Source organism: Indicator indicator, chromosome 30, assembly GCF_027791375.1.
Source record: "Indicator indicator isolate 239-I01 chromosome 30, UM_Iind_1.1, whole genome shotgun sequence".
Lineage (NCBI taxonomy): Eukaryota > Metazoa > Chordata > Aves > Piciformes > Indicatoridae > Indicator > Indicator indicator.
Window position 1 is genome coordinate 7,576,704 of NC_072039.1, and position 13,768 is coordinate 7,590,471.

General features: G+C 49.5%; 1 protein-coding gene across 1 annotated transcript in view; it reads right to left on the minus strand.

The window, feature by feature from the left end:
- Positions 1–2,100: 2,100 nt before the first annotated feature.
- The window catches only part of CASTOR2 (cytosolic arginine sensor for mTORC1 subunit 2), a 126,848-nt gene continuing 115,180 nt past the window's right edge, over positions 2,101–13,768 (minus strand). Inside the window, exons 3-9 of the mRNA XM_054394227.1 lie at positions 12,324–12,517; positions 11,097–11,229; positions 9,727–9,850; positions 9,090–9,200; positions 7,691–7,773; positions 6,214–6,308; positions 2,101–2,182 (exon numbers count right to left, since the gene is read on the minus strand). Of these exons, the coding sequence (XP_054250202.1) occupies positions 2,117–2,182; positions 6,214–6,308; positions 7,691–7,773; positions 9,090–9,200; positions 9,727–9,850; positions 11,097–11,229; positions 12,324–12,517 (806 nt within the window). The 3' untranslated portion in view covers positions 2,101–2,116. The remainder of the gene's footprint in view (positions 2,183–6,213; positions 6,309–7,690; positions 7,774–9,089; positions 9,201–9,726; positions 9,851–11,096; positions 11,230–12,323; positions 12,518–13,768) is intronic.

Consider the following 13,768-nt stretch of genomic DNA (forward strand, 5'->3'; position numbering starts at 1 on the left):
CCAGGTCACCTTTTCTGCTGCTCCTCACTTGAACATGTGTGGTGAAAAGCTTGGTGCCTGCCCTGCTGCGTCCTTCGACTCAGCTCACTGCCAGCGATGCTCTGCAGCCTCACACCAAACACCTCCAGTGCTGCCTCACACTGCACCCCACAGCCTCATGACACATGGCAGGAGACCAAAGCATCTTTCCAAGCAATAGATCCTTACTCCAGGAACCTGGAATGAATAGAAGGTATCATGGGGGCAATTCTGCAGGCCCATGTGAAGGACCAGCAAACCAAACTGGTCAGTGTTAAACATGTGCCCGGCAAGGATGCTTCAACTCAGGGCCCACAAAGGAAAGTTGTCCATGCCTCGTCCTGGGGATGCTCTGCTACCCTGTCCAGCTGCCACACAATGTCCCACTGACGAAAAATCAGGAGGACTTGAAACTCAGTGTCTAAGACCAGCAGCAACAGTAACCACCACTGTTAAGCTCAGCCCTCTAGCACCATGGCTGGAGAATCCAACAGCAAGTTATAAGCTCCTGTGTGTGTGTGTGTCTGCATGTTCTACATGTCAGTATGAACCTGTTTGCATGTCCTGCACACCAGTATGCACCACCCCTGTGGCATGACCTCAGGTGCTTGCTTACTGCCTTCAGATTAATGCCAAACCCTGGCTCAGACCTGCAAGACACAGCCTCAGGAGGCTGGGCAGCCCTCACTGAAACTGTAAGACCTACAACCTCTTCATGGCAGAAATTAAATGAGAAGTCTAGCCATGCAAGATACAACTGGAGTCCTCTGCAGATGGCTTCTCCTGTTCACCATCCCTCACTGCATGGTCACAGCACAGTGCAAACTGCTGGTGCCTATGTCTTGGTGATGCTTGGGTCTCCTGGCACAGGTCCCTGCTGTCCTCCAGGCTGCTGGGAGCAGATCCAGAGCGTGACTGGGAGGTGGGTACCATCATGAGTCTCAACACCTGACTCCTGCTGGCCTCCAGCTTTGGTGCAAGCCAGGAGCAAACACACAGAAAAAGCTTCACATCACCTCCCTGTGACAGGACCAGAAGGAAAAACTCACAAGAAGGTCCCAACAGGGCTTAGGCCCTGCTGGGGACATGTGGCTGTGGTGGCTCTTGGCCAAGCCTGGGATGTGGAGCAGCAGCTCCCCAGGGACCCTGGGCAGTCCTTTGTGTCCCCATGAATGGGTAAAAGGTGGATGGGAAAATGCCCAAGGGGCCAGGAGAAAAGACACCTCCCTCCTCTTGCTGGCCTGGGGAACAAGGGCTCAGGGATGGCTCTGAAGTGGCAGCAAGGGGACAGCAGCTACCCTGGAGCAAGGGACATGGCAGGCGGATTCTGGGGGCAGTGGGAAGGTGACTGGAGAAAACTGAGCTAAACCAGCCAAGCTGCAATGCAGGCAGGTCTTGGTGACAGCACCAGCCAGGGGGGTGGGCTGCAGCAACACTCCCCCTGCCCAGGCTTTGACTGGAGGGAGAAAGGCAAAAGCTGAAACCCAACCAGCTGGGCGTTTGCCGGCACCAAACTCCTTTCCCAGGGGAAGCAGCAGATCCCAGTCCCCATCCTGTCTCAGCACAGGCAAGGACAGCCCTCAGGAAGCCGGATGCGAGGAGATGAGGCAGCACTCTGCAACATCTTTTCAGTTTAATTCCACATTCCATTTCACTGGTGGTGCTCAGGGCTCTCCCTGAGCAAGCAGCCCTCCCGCCCCGGCCGTGCCGCCCAGCCCTCAGCAGAGCACTCACTAGGGGGAGGCACCCGAGTGCCCCCAGCAGCTCCTTCCACCCCCACAGCAGGCAGGTCGCACTTCACCTTGGAGCTGAAGGCCAGGAAACCCTCTGCACTCCCTCTCCTCCTGCCCCTCATTCATAAATTTAATAAAATAACAATAATAATAATAATAATAATAATAATTAAAACAAAGGCTTATTGGAGCTGTTTCTGCTCAACCTTCCACAGTCTCTTTTCATGTCACTCTCTCTGGAATCAGATTTTTTTTTTTTTGTCAAGAAATACTGTGAGAAAAAAAAAAGAATAATAATAATAATAATTATAATAATAATAATAATTATAATAATAAAAAGCATCTGGAACCAGCTCAGAAGATCTCTAATGCTTTTCAGCTTGACTGACTTGGAGTGCATTGACCACACCATTTATATTTTCTTCAGGTACCTGCAAGAAAACAAAAAAGAAAGGTAATGCTGTAGCAAAAGCCAGACAAGGTAAGGAGAGGTAGGAGATCAAGCCAGACAAGCCCCAAGGAGCCAGGGCCTTTCTTGTTTCTCCATGGAGAAAGGAATCCACCTACAAGAGACACCCTCTGGATCAAAAGCATCAACCCAAGGCCCCCCTAGGAGCAAACACTGTAAGAAGGAGCTGGCTGGTTTGCTGGCTGGATAGTGGTGCTGCTGGGGAGGCAACTGTTTGGGCATTTCCTTTCCTCCTCCTCTTCCTCCCCTCCCCTTTCCCTTCCTTTAGTTGGGAAAGCATTTGCACACCTGGAGTTCACTCCTGCATGCTGATGGGGATGCCTAAGGGCTCCAAGAGGCTCTCTGAGCAATGCTACAGCTTTGGGATCCATAAGTGTGGGTGGGGAGACCCCAGTGACTGAGAGGGCAACAAGTTCATCAAAAGAAGAAGAGAACTGTGAGCTGCTTGTGGTGGGGGGTGCCAGATGGTGTGGTGCAGCACCTGAGCTTTCTTATCCAGTCTTGTGATGAGACTTAACCACAGAAGTCCATATACAAAACTATTGGTGGGTGTCTTTTCACACCTACTGCAAGGAAAAACTCTTGTAGCAGAAGATGCAAAAGATCTCCGAGTGACTGTGCCCAGCAGAGAAGGATATCAGCAGTGAAGTTCCATCAGACAGAAAGGAGGCATCTGACCATTACATAAACTAAAGAAGACACTCAGGGGACAGGCAGCCAACAGCTCTTGGAAAGTGGAAAGGGGACAGAGGGAAAAGTAAATTATCTGTGAGCTGCTGCAAGAAGCCAAAATAATTCATGCTAAGTAAGTTGAAGTGGGACTGTCTCCTCTGTGAGGTATTGGAATCCTTGGCCAGGAGCACAATACCTGGATTCACTGGACACCTGCCAGAGCTCAGACAGTGCAAATACAACCAGGCTGAGAATCCCCTGTGAGGGATAACAAGAGAAACACTCAATTTTCCAGTGGGAAGATGGGCTAGGAGTGGCTAGCTCTGATGATGTGTGAACACAAGTCAGCTAGGAAAGGGAAAAAATGATCTTAAAATAACCACACAGCAAATTCTTCTGGAGGAGGAACAAAAGCCCAGCAAATCTCCACTGCAGGGAGAGATTTGAGGCAGGCCTCTCCACTGCCTCCCCTCCATCACTTGTCCCAGTACACTGAACACTGCAGTGGAAGAAGCTGTCTGACACTTTGCTTCTCCAGAAGATAATGAGAAAAGACACCAGAATCAATTTTGCAGAACACCTTCTCTTCGCCAGCCCCAATGGATGATCAGCAGGTCTCTCCAGATGCTCCTGCAGTGCAGTCCACAAGCAGGGAGGAAGCAGAATTGGCCAGTCCTGGATGGCTGGCTTTGACCTGCATGGAACCACCTTCTGACTTAAAGAGAGAGGGCTGAGCTTCCCTTCACTGCACAATGCTTGCCTGCTTTAACATCAAGGAAATGGTCTCAATCACACCACAAGTGTTTGGGCTGGCTTTTCTCCAGGATAGATGTGGATGTGTCAACAGTTTTGATTTGTAGGACACATCCTAGTTTGCCCTCAGTGGAGAAGTCCTCCCCCTTTCTGCCCCTTATAAAAGATCCCTGCTCCAGGGGATGTGGTGCAATACATTGAGTGGTCAGCTGGAGGGCAGATCAAAGCATTTACCATGAAGGGAAAAAACTAAAGCTCCAAAGTATGCCCCACACAGCTTCAGAATCAAAATGCTGGTGAAGAAAAGCAAGATACTGGTGAAGAAGAGCATGAGGCTGCCTCTCAGCATGAGGCAGTGAGAGCAGAGCACCTGGAAAAGGGACTCTTCACACTTGTTTTCTCTAGAGGGAGGTGGAAACCATAGCTCTCTCCAGCCTGACCTTCTATCACCCAAGGGACACACCAGAGACCTAGAGGTTCCCATCTCAGACTATCTCAGGAATTGTTTTTTTTTTTCAAGCACAGGTCATAGAATCATTTTGGTTAGAAAAGACCTTCAAGATCACCAAGTCCAACCATTATCTAACTCTACCAAGTCTGGTGCTAAACCATGGTCCTGATTTCCAGGCCAAACACAGTTACAGCACTGCAAGAAGACCAGAAGAACACCCAGGCCAAACAAAAAAACAAATAACCAACAAAATCCACCTTAAAATGTACAGGAGAAGAAAGAGCAGGTCAAAGGCAACCACAAGATTTTCTAAATTGTTGACAAGTACTGAACAACTTTAAATAAGGAAAGGGAGGATGTAGAGAAAGGATTCAAGATGCACTTAGACCTTGAGAAATGTCACTAGAAGTCAAGGTGTCTGTGTAGCAAAGTCATGTCAAAATGGAGCTTAGGGTCTTGGCCAACAAAACCAAACCAACCTGGAGCCAGCAAGCACACTGCCCAGCCACCATACCCAGAGCAAAGGCAAACAAAGGAGGGCTTGAAATGCACCTTCCATATGGTGGAGGGATCTGACAGCTGGAACAGCACTGCCCAGATGAAAAGCTTTCAAGCCTGTGTGAAAAGAAAACAGCAAGTAGCAGGGGAAATGCTAAAACACTGCTGGGAGTGAGGAAGATCTGCAGCCCTTAGTGCCCTGCCCAACTAATACCCTGCCAGCTGCTCACAGGGTTTGACACAGCAGGAAGAGACACTTAAAAGGTGGAGCTGGCTGCAGGGTCATCATAATTGCATGGCAGAAGTTTCAAGTGAAATATGTATTTTTCACTGCAGATGCTGCTTGACAACTAGAAGCACTCTGCACCCTGTGCTCTGCACAGCAAGCATGCACCTGGGCCACCCCAGCAGGCAGGAATGCCAGGCAGAGCTAACAGTATTGATTTGAAAATGGTGTTTTATTAGCTTATCTTATCAGCACAGTTAATATTCAAGAAAATAAGACAAACATATATAACACTTTGACCTTTGCTATCTGGGATAATATTTGCTTTTACTCTTTACACACATGGGACCTATAGGCTGCAAATGGTTCACACCAACTGTGAAAACCCAAAGCCATCAGCTGGAAGAAACCTGCCTTGAACTCACTGGAGCTTTGGCAGTTCAAAAGGAGGGTCTGAAGAGTGAATTGAGAGTGATGAAAGGAGAATGATAATGCCATAAAGGGCATCTTTAAGGAGAGGACTCCAGAAGCACCAAGTTTTGTTAGCACACAGGTTACTGACTCCCTCCCTCAGACATGGGGAATGGGCTCCAATTCAGATGCCAGCCAGCTGATGGCTACTGGGATAGGAATTTTCCCTTTTCAAGGAAATTGCTCATTTTTGAGGGTGTCCTGTACATCCAAAGGAAGAGCTGAGGTACTCCTAAAAGGCAAAATACCCAGCAGTATCCAAGAGAAGAGAACCTGGCACGACTGGCAAGCCTCATGCTGAGGGCTGTGCTGCAGCTGCACTCATGAGAACAAACATGGCAACACCCTGCTCTGCTTCACAATCCCCTCCTGGGCTGCCAGTTGGTGCCATTTTGCCAAAGCCCTACACCATGAGGAGGAGGATGCAGGCACAGAAGAGCTTATCAGGACTCACAGATAGGTTTCAGAATGCAAAGGTGAGGGCTGCATAGGTACCAAGAGATGAAGGCAGGGGTCTGCTCCTGGGAGACAGACTGAGGCACCCTCCTGAGAGCCTCTGACTGTGTTTGCAGGAAAACAGAGAGAGTTTGTGGCTGTTTCTAATAAAAGATAGTGACACAGTGGAAAGGACTGCTTGGGGAGGTCCACTGCTCCACTGCTGCAGGCCTTTAAGGATACAAACCAGCCTCCTGCAAGAATGACACTCCCTAACACAGCTTTGCCTTGGGACAGGGCTGGGCTTGGCTCAGGAACCTCTGACCCAGGGCAGTGACAGCCAGGAGGCTGCAGAGAGGCATCTGTTGGGCTACTCAGAGCAAAGGCACTCCCACAAGCTCTCCAGATAGGAAATTATGTTCTCCTCAAGAGTCTTCTCCTGGGAGGAAGATGTCCCCTACTCCAGGGAAGCTGTCTTGATACTCACCAAAGCGTGATCAAACTTAAAAGTACTGATGTAGTAGGCTGGGATGTCAGCTGCGGCCAAGGGCTCAGAAATCTGAGCCACAATTCCACATTCATCTGTGGGGGAGAGAAATAATCAATCACTGAATGGCACCTGGCAGCCTCACAAGACTCCTGGGTCTCACCAGCCCCCTGCCTGCCCAAGGAGCTTACCTTCACAAACTCCCATCAGAAGGGATCTCTGCAGTAATGTGTTCTTTTCTCTTTGGGCCACCATGATAACACTGCACATCTGATCTTACTGCCTTCTTGTTTGTTACAGAGAATTGTAAATCCTCCAAATGCACAAAAATTAGCACTGGAGTGATCTTCAGAGGTCCAAAGAAAGGCAATTTATGACATTCAGGAAGGAAGCATCAAACCCAGTCTCTTAATCTCCATTTTTTCCCTTTAGTTGTTGCTATTAGACACTTTGCTCTGCATCTCTGAGAGAGGAGATGCTGCTCAGCTCATCAGCCTGGACACATTGTTCTTAGACCACCAGAGTCCCTCAGCCAGGATTTCATGCCAATTTAAATGGTTCATCTGTCCTGTATACTGCAGATCAATGGCACCTTGTTTCCAAATGAAATCTGAGTTTCACTGCTCCTAACTGAGCCTTTCCAGCTGATTGTAAGCTGTCATATTTAAACTGCATCTTTAGGGGACTGCTGGGTGTCCTGATGATCAATGAAACACACCATCCCATTTCTCCATGCTGTGCTTCTAAGCTACACGAAGCACAACTTTTGGTTGTCTGCTGTGGAAGTTGCCATTAAACACAGAAATTGACCAAACACTTCTCAGAAACGTTCTTGAAACCTGTGTTTTGTAACTGCTTCAGAGCCCAGGGGAAGGAGCCCCAGTGTTTTCTCAAGACTGAGCTTTTGTTCCAGCATTCAGCTTGGCCTCCTTAAAATTACAGTGGGCAGAAAAATAACAAGATCACTCCTGCAGATGGGAGGCATTTGCCCTGTGCTGCTTAGGTCCAGCATTCTTCTGGGTAGAGAAAAGTGTTTGCAGTGCTGGGTGTGAAACAGCTCTGTGAAAAGGACTGCAGCAAATCAGTGCTAAACCCACTGAAGCCACAGCATTGCCCAAGGGCTGTGCTGGAGTATGACAGTGCCTTCTGACCACTGGTTTCAGTAATCCACAAGGCCTTCCTCTTGGCCACTTCAACAGAGGCCCAGCTGTAGCTCCTGCTGAAGTCCAGCAGATGAATGCAATTTAGATGGAGCTGCCAAGCAGGCAGCGCTTTCAGGAGGATATTTAGAAGTCTGACTTATTAGGTAGGAGTCAGACTCCTCCTGTTTGAAAATCTCAGCTTGCAAAGTCATGTCAAGCTGCTGGCTCTTAAAAAGCCTCAGCCTCAGCCTCAGATGGATTTTTCCACCATCCTTGAAGGCCCCGAGGCGATTGACTACCTGGTGCACCAACTGATCCTCCAAATGTTCACCTACCGAAGCCAAGGGGCTGCCCACCAATCCGCACCATCTTCCAGAGTTCACCAGATGCACTTGTAAACAACAAATTATTAGGGAATCTGTAAAAGGAAAAGGAACACCAAACGTGGCAATTAAAACACAGCAGTGTGTCAGATCCTGCCTGCAGGGATGCTGCTGTTCCTGCATCCCCTGTGCTCCTTGCAGCCAGTAATAGCGACGGGGGCAGCTCGGTGAAACTGAGGAAACTCCAGGCAAGTGGGACAGGTGCACCTCCAGGGGTCCTATGGCAAATGATGCTGGAACTGTGCTCAGGCACCCAGAGAGGCATGGAAAGAGATTTCTAAGGAACAGGCCATACCCCAGCTTTGCAAAGATCAAGACTGTTCATCTGAAGGCTGCACTTAGAAACCCCAGGAACAGAATCTGTTCCATACCTCCTCTCTCAGGAATGTGAAAGGTGACCACTGTGTCTGTGGCTGAGCACCATCAGTGCTTTTTTTCCTTTACCAGCCCTGGGATCCCTGCAGAGATCCCCATTTCTTAGGAGGGGAAAGAAGACAAGTGGCTAAGAGACTTGCCCCCAGGTGAAGCAGGCAGTCTGAGACAGAGAGGAGATTGGCTGCCAGGTTCCCCAAGCACCAGGCTGCTGCTCCAACCCTCTAGCCTCTCTTGAAGGCAGACAGAGATTTTTCTCCAATTAAGGCTGAAGAAACTTTCAAGAGGGCAATTAATAGTTTTCAAACAAGTCCCTAGGGCAGGCAAGAATCAAATCCAGACACTGCACTGTGTGTCAAAAGCAAACCTATGCAGTGCATCTCAGTACAGCATCCTGTTTAGCCTCCAGACCTCAGAGGCTTCTGTGATGTGAAGAACACACACAAACAGGCTGAGATTTGCTCCCTCGTTGACTTTCTCCTCGCCAGACAAACGAGCCAGGGGCTCCTGCTGCACAGGCACGACTCAGTACATTAGCATCACAAGAGACTCTGCACCAAGGCCAGCCATGTGTAAAAGGAAAGCAGGGGGAGAGCATCCCTGATGTCCACACCCTACTTTTGGCCTTTAGCAGTGCAACTACAACCACCCACCTCAGAGCTGGTTTAGTTTTGCTCTTAAAAGCACAGCTAATGAACAACAGAATAAAAATGTCAAGGTCACTTTGCACCAGTGCTCCTCTCTCAGAAGTGAGATAACCCTCCATGGGATTGGCTCATGGGCTCACTGGGGGCTTGGACAGACAAGCCCAACGTTCAGGAACTGGAACGACAGGCTTCACTCAAAGCGAAGGTAAATGACACCCATGCGATGAGGCTCCCAAACAACGAACACAGAGGAGCTCAAGCTGCTTCCTGCTCCTTTGAGAACATCCCAGATGCTTTTTGGGCACCCAGGAGACTCTAAGATCAAAGCTCACCTCTGCTGTGTCTGGACATCCATGACCAAGGAGATGTAACCCTCAATGAGAGAAAAGGAGAAGAAGCGAATGTGTCCCGAGTCTTCGTTGCCCACCACCGGGTCTTTTACTCTGGAGGAAGAGAAGAGCAGAGCATTAACAGTGGCTGGAAGAGCAAGGGAAGGCTTTTAAAACAGAGCCAGTGAAACCAGAAAAGTTCTTACACCAATTTAGGGAAGTGACACCAAGTCCTATCCCATCATACTGCTTTTCACTGCTTTGATTTTGCAGGGTCAAAAAATGCCACTCCCCACATTGACAAAACTCTCCCATTCCTGTCCCCAGATCCTCCTGGCTGTGGGCCAGAAGCCACAGGCATTGATGGTCATCAGCACAGGCAGTGGTTCATCCTTGTAGCACATTGATTGCATTGCTGCACTTGGCTTAAATCTGAAAAGGCTCAGCTTGGCAGAGCCAGGGCATTTCTTTGAGCTTCCACCTCTCAGGACAACCCTCTGGAGCCTCTGAAACCTCCCTCCCTAGGTGCAGAGCACCACAGCAGCAGAATCCTGGGCATCCTGGAGGAGTTATACGAATTTGTGCCTCCAGACACCAGCCCCATCTCCCCTAGGAGCTTGTCTCCCTCACCAGGACCTACCCATTGGAGTAAAACATGACATCCATTAGGAGTGTAGCAACAGTGGGAAGGGTATCTGGATCCAGGCTGGTGACGCAGAACATATTACTTGGACTGGAAAGGGGATGAATGACAGGCCTCTGAACTGAAAGAGACACACACACCACACACAGCTATGAAGCCACATCTGCAGCAGGTTCACATCCCACCAGATGCTATCCATGCACCAGCAGTGGCCACAGAGAAAACTGACAGCATGTTTGTGAGGAGGCTGCTGAAGGCCAGACCAAGGAGCCTGGGGACAACCTGTTCCTGTGGTGTTCTCCCCAGGGTAGAGGGTGAGATCTTCCTGAGTACCCTGACCCACACAGGGCAGAGGTCAGCTCTCAGACTGTAGGGACTTTCAGGCCATTGGGTGCATCCACATGAGACAAGGGGCAAGCTAAAGGAGGTGCCAACACACACTGACCAGTAGACATAAATTCAGCCTTCCAGCAGCTAAAGGCAGGGCTGTGGAAGGCTTGTCTCTGGCTGTGGGTGATGGCAGCACCCACTCTTTTCCCTCCTTTCTGGGGGCCTATTTTGCCATAATATCTACAAAAAATTCCAAACCAGCTGCCAGGCAGCAGCTTGGCAGAGACCCAGTGACCAGGGGCTGAGAAGCAGCTGGCATTTAAGGCATGAAGCTATCAAAAGATCAACAGAGCAAACTGCATACCTGTGCATAACCAGTGTGTGTTTCACTGTGCCCTTCCTTTATGCTTTTAGGTTAAGGCTCACTTTGTTACAGAAGATCATTTACAACTGTCAAGTGACAATGCTGAGTGGCACCTCAGAACAACTGATCCCTGCTCTGGTTGGTTCTGAGCCCAAAAATGACACACAGGTAAACATATGTACTTAAATAGTTCCTATTCCTGCTTCTGCCCTTTGCTTGATGCTTGTTCCTCTAGACTGGAAACATCCCAAGGTTCTGTACAGCCCTGGGCTCCTTGTGGTCTTGATGCTGACTGGTATTGAAGTGTGAAAGTTGAACACCAGTGTTCTCTGCAGTACTTCAGCAAGCTGTTGCATAGGCCCTTTGAAATGTTGGAATGTGGAAGCAGGGGCTACAGACAATGTTAGTTGTGCATCTGAAATGAACTGTACTCTCACCTTCCACCCTACACCAGGCATGGCTCCTGTAGAGATGTGAAACCAGCATTAAAAGGCTCAAACTCAGCACTGCTCAGAAAGCTAAGCACCCACTCAAACCTCTGGGACAGTCTCAGGCACCCTCCAACAGAGCAAACATTCACCAGAGCACTGAAGGAGGGTGGCAGGCACACTTCCACCTCCAGGTGTGTCATGGAGACCAAGTCCCTCGGCAAAATGAGCCCATGAGTCCTTACCTAGTTTTGGTTTGACAAATCCATTGGTTATCCCAAGGTCATCAGCAGCCACTGTCTCCCCATTGACTACTCTGAGGATGGTGAACTCAGCAGCCAGTGTGTGCATCACGAAGGGCAGGTCTCGCTCACGTACCTGCAGGGACAGCAGGGTTAGCTCATGATGCTGTGCACCAGAAGTGAGGATACTCTGCATGGGAGCGTGGGGAATGGCTGCTCAGGCCACAGAGAAGGACACATCACTCCTGCCTGAGCCAGCAAATGCCTAAGGATAATTACCAAGGGGATTTAATCATTGTTTATAAATATCGGAGGGCTGGGGTCAAAAGGGAGGGGACAGGCTCTGCTCAGTTGCACCCTGTGAGAGGACAAGGGGCAATGGATAGAAACTACATGTTCTACCTCAATGTGAGGAGGAACTTCTTCACTGTGAGGGTCACAGAGCACTGGAACAGGCTGCCCAGAGAGGTTGTGGAGTCTCCTTCAAGACTCATCTGGATGCATTCCTGTGTGACCTGTGCTGGATTCTCTGGTCCTGCTCTGGCAGGGGGCTGGACTTGATGATCTTCAGTGGTCCCTTCCAACCCCTAACATCCTGTGATCCTGTGACCATTTGGATGTGTCTAGAGAAGCACATTTGGGGATATCACAGCCAACAGCAGTGGGATTATGCACCACAGGGCTTTTAAGACTGTGGAAAGTGTGGAGACTTCTAAGAGGGAATGTTCCACCTCTTTCCCATCATCCCTTCTAGACCTCAGCACTGCCTGTTCCTCAGCCTTCTTTCCTAAGGAATAAAGCCTACGTGGTTGTGCCTGGTGTGTGAGCACACAGTCTGTCTGTCTATCCCCAAAGCAGCTCCAGAGCCTCTTGGCCACCATCAGCCAACCTGACAGCAGACACAATGTTCCTCTAACTCTCAGAAAACCACTGTCTGAGTGGTGGTGGGAAATGCTGCCAGTGCCTCCATTAAGGGAGAGACTGCACTGTGGGCTCAGCACTCTCTTCAGATACCAGGTAATCCATACCAACAAATGCCTCATCCCGTGGGAAAAGCTCCTGGAACGTCAGAGAGCCTAAGTGCAAGGCACAGAACTCTGGAGAGAGCAGACTTTGGTACTTCTGTTGCTCCTCAACCAACCTGTCCCCAGAAATGTCATCAAAACCACCCAAGTGAACCTCCATCTGGGGGAGGAGGTTACTCCACCTGCTCCCCTCGTGTCCTCTTACCAGGATGAAGTCCGTCTGATAGGTGGAGAGCATGAACACTGAGATGTTTTGGTCAGCTAGTGGTGCTATTACTGACTTGGCAATTTTGGTCACTCCAATGGGCTGGGAGCCAGAGAAGCCACCTCCACCAGACACCACGTTGAGGGCAAGCCACGTTGCATCGGCCACGCTCAAGTGTTCCGAGGAGGGCAGCTCTGCAGAGAGACAGAGGGGGAGGACAGAGGTTGGGTTTAGAGGCAGAGAGAGCCAGGTCCACCATCTGGTCTGTATGTGACCCCAGTGCCCATTTTTCCAGCCAACCTCCTGGGCTTCCCAGGGTGGTACTGTGCTGCTTCTTAGGCACACCATCTGCATCCACATCCACTGCAGGACTCATACAGATTTTCAAGGGCAACACAGGAAGTACTTGAGCCTCAGTGATTTGCTTGGATGCTGGGGTCCAGCACTGCTGACATCCCCACATGGAAACAGCCTGAGGTCTTTGACTTTAATCTCTTCACTCACATAATTCTCCAAATACTTTACTGGAGCTTTTCTGGTTTGTTTCCTTTGTTCTGCACTAAACCCAAAGTTTGCTGTCCTGGACTTGAGATGGGAGGTTGACAGAGCAGCCTGGGTACTAGCCCAGGAGTTTGGAGATGCAGAGCACCTGCAGGCTGCTGCCTCCACCTCCAAAGCAGAAGACAAGAGCTGCACAGCTCTGTTCAGGATGGATGTTATAACAAATACACTTGAGACCACAAGGTGATCACATACTAAGGTAATGGAAATCTTTTTTAGAACAAGCCTTGTTCCCTTCCCTTTGCTTCTAGTCCACTGTCATTAAGTAGTTAACAATCTGCTGCCAAACCATTTAATACAAATTATTAACTCTTTCATAGAAACCTTAACGTATTAACAGCCTGTAAAACCACACAGGGACTCTGGAACGAAGGCATGAACTTTTCAAAGTGGACTTTGGATTCTGGTTTGGCAAATTATAGAAACAAACCCTTCAGATCCAGACTTACAAATGCATAATCCCAGTTAAATCTGCTTGGCACAAGGAACCTGACCTCAGATGCAGAGCCAGGCAGCGGAAGTTCAGATCCAAGACACGGCAGAGGTCCCAGCACAAACCTTCCTACTTTGCTGAGGGGTTAGATACAGCCCAGCAGTCCAAAAGCAGAAATCCCAGCAGTGCTGCTCTTGCAGCCAGTGTCCTGGCACCACAGACAAGCCACTTCATGTCTCCATACCCATGTGTCCTGTCCTGTGCACCCACTCCTGACTCCTCCAGACAGTATCCTTTCCTTCTCCTTCAGTGAGACCTTTGGGAGCTGCTCCTGTACAGCTCTAGACACCATGTAATAAATCCATGACCTCACAGCCCCTGAATCCCCAGGCACCACTGCTGTGAGACAGTGACAGCAGTGGCAACCCAAAACGGACTGAACAACAAACAC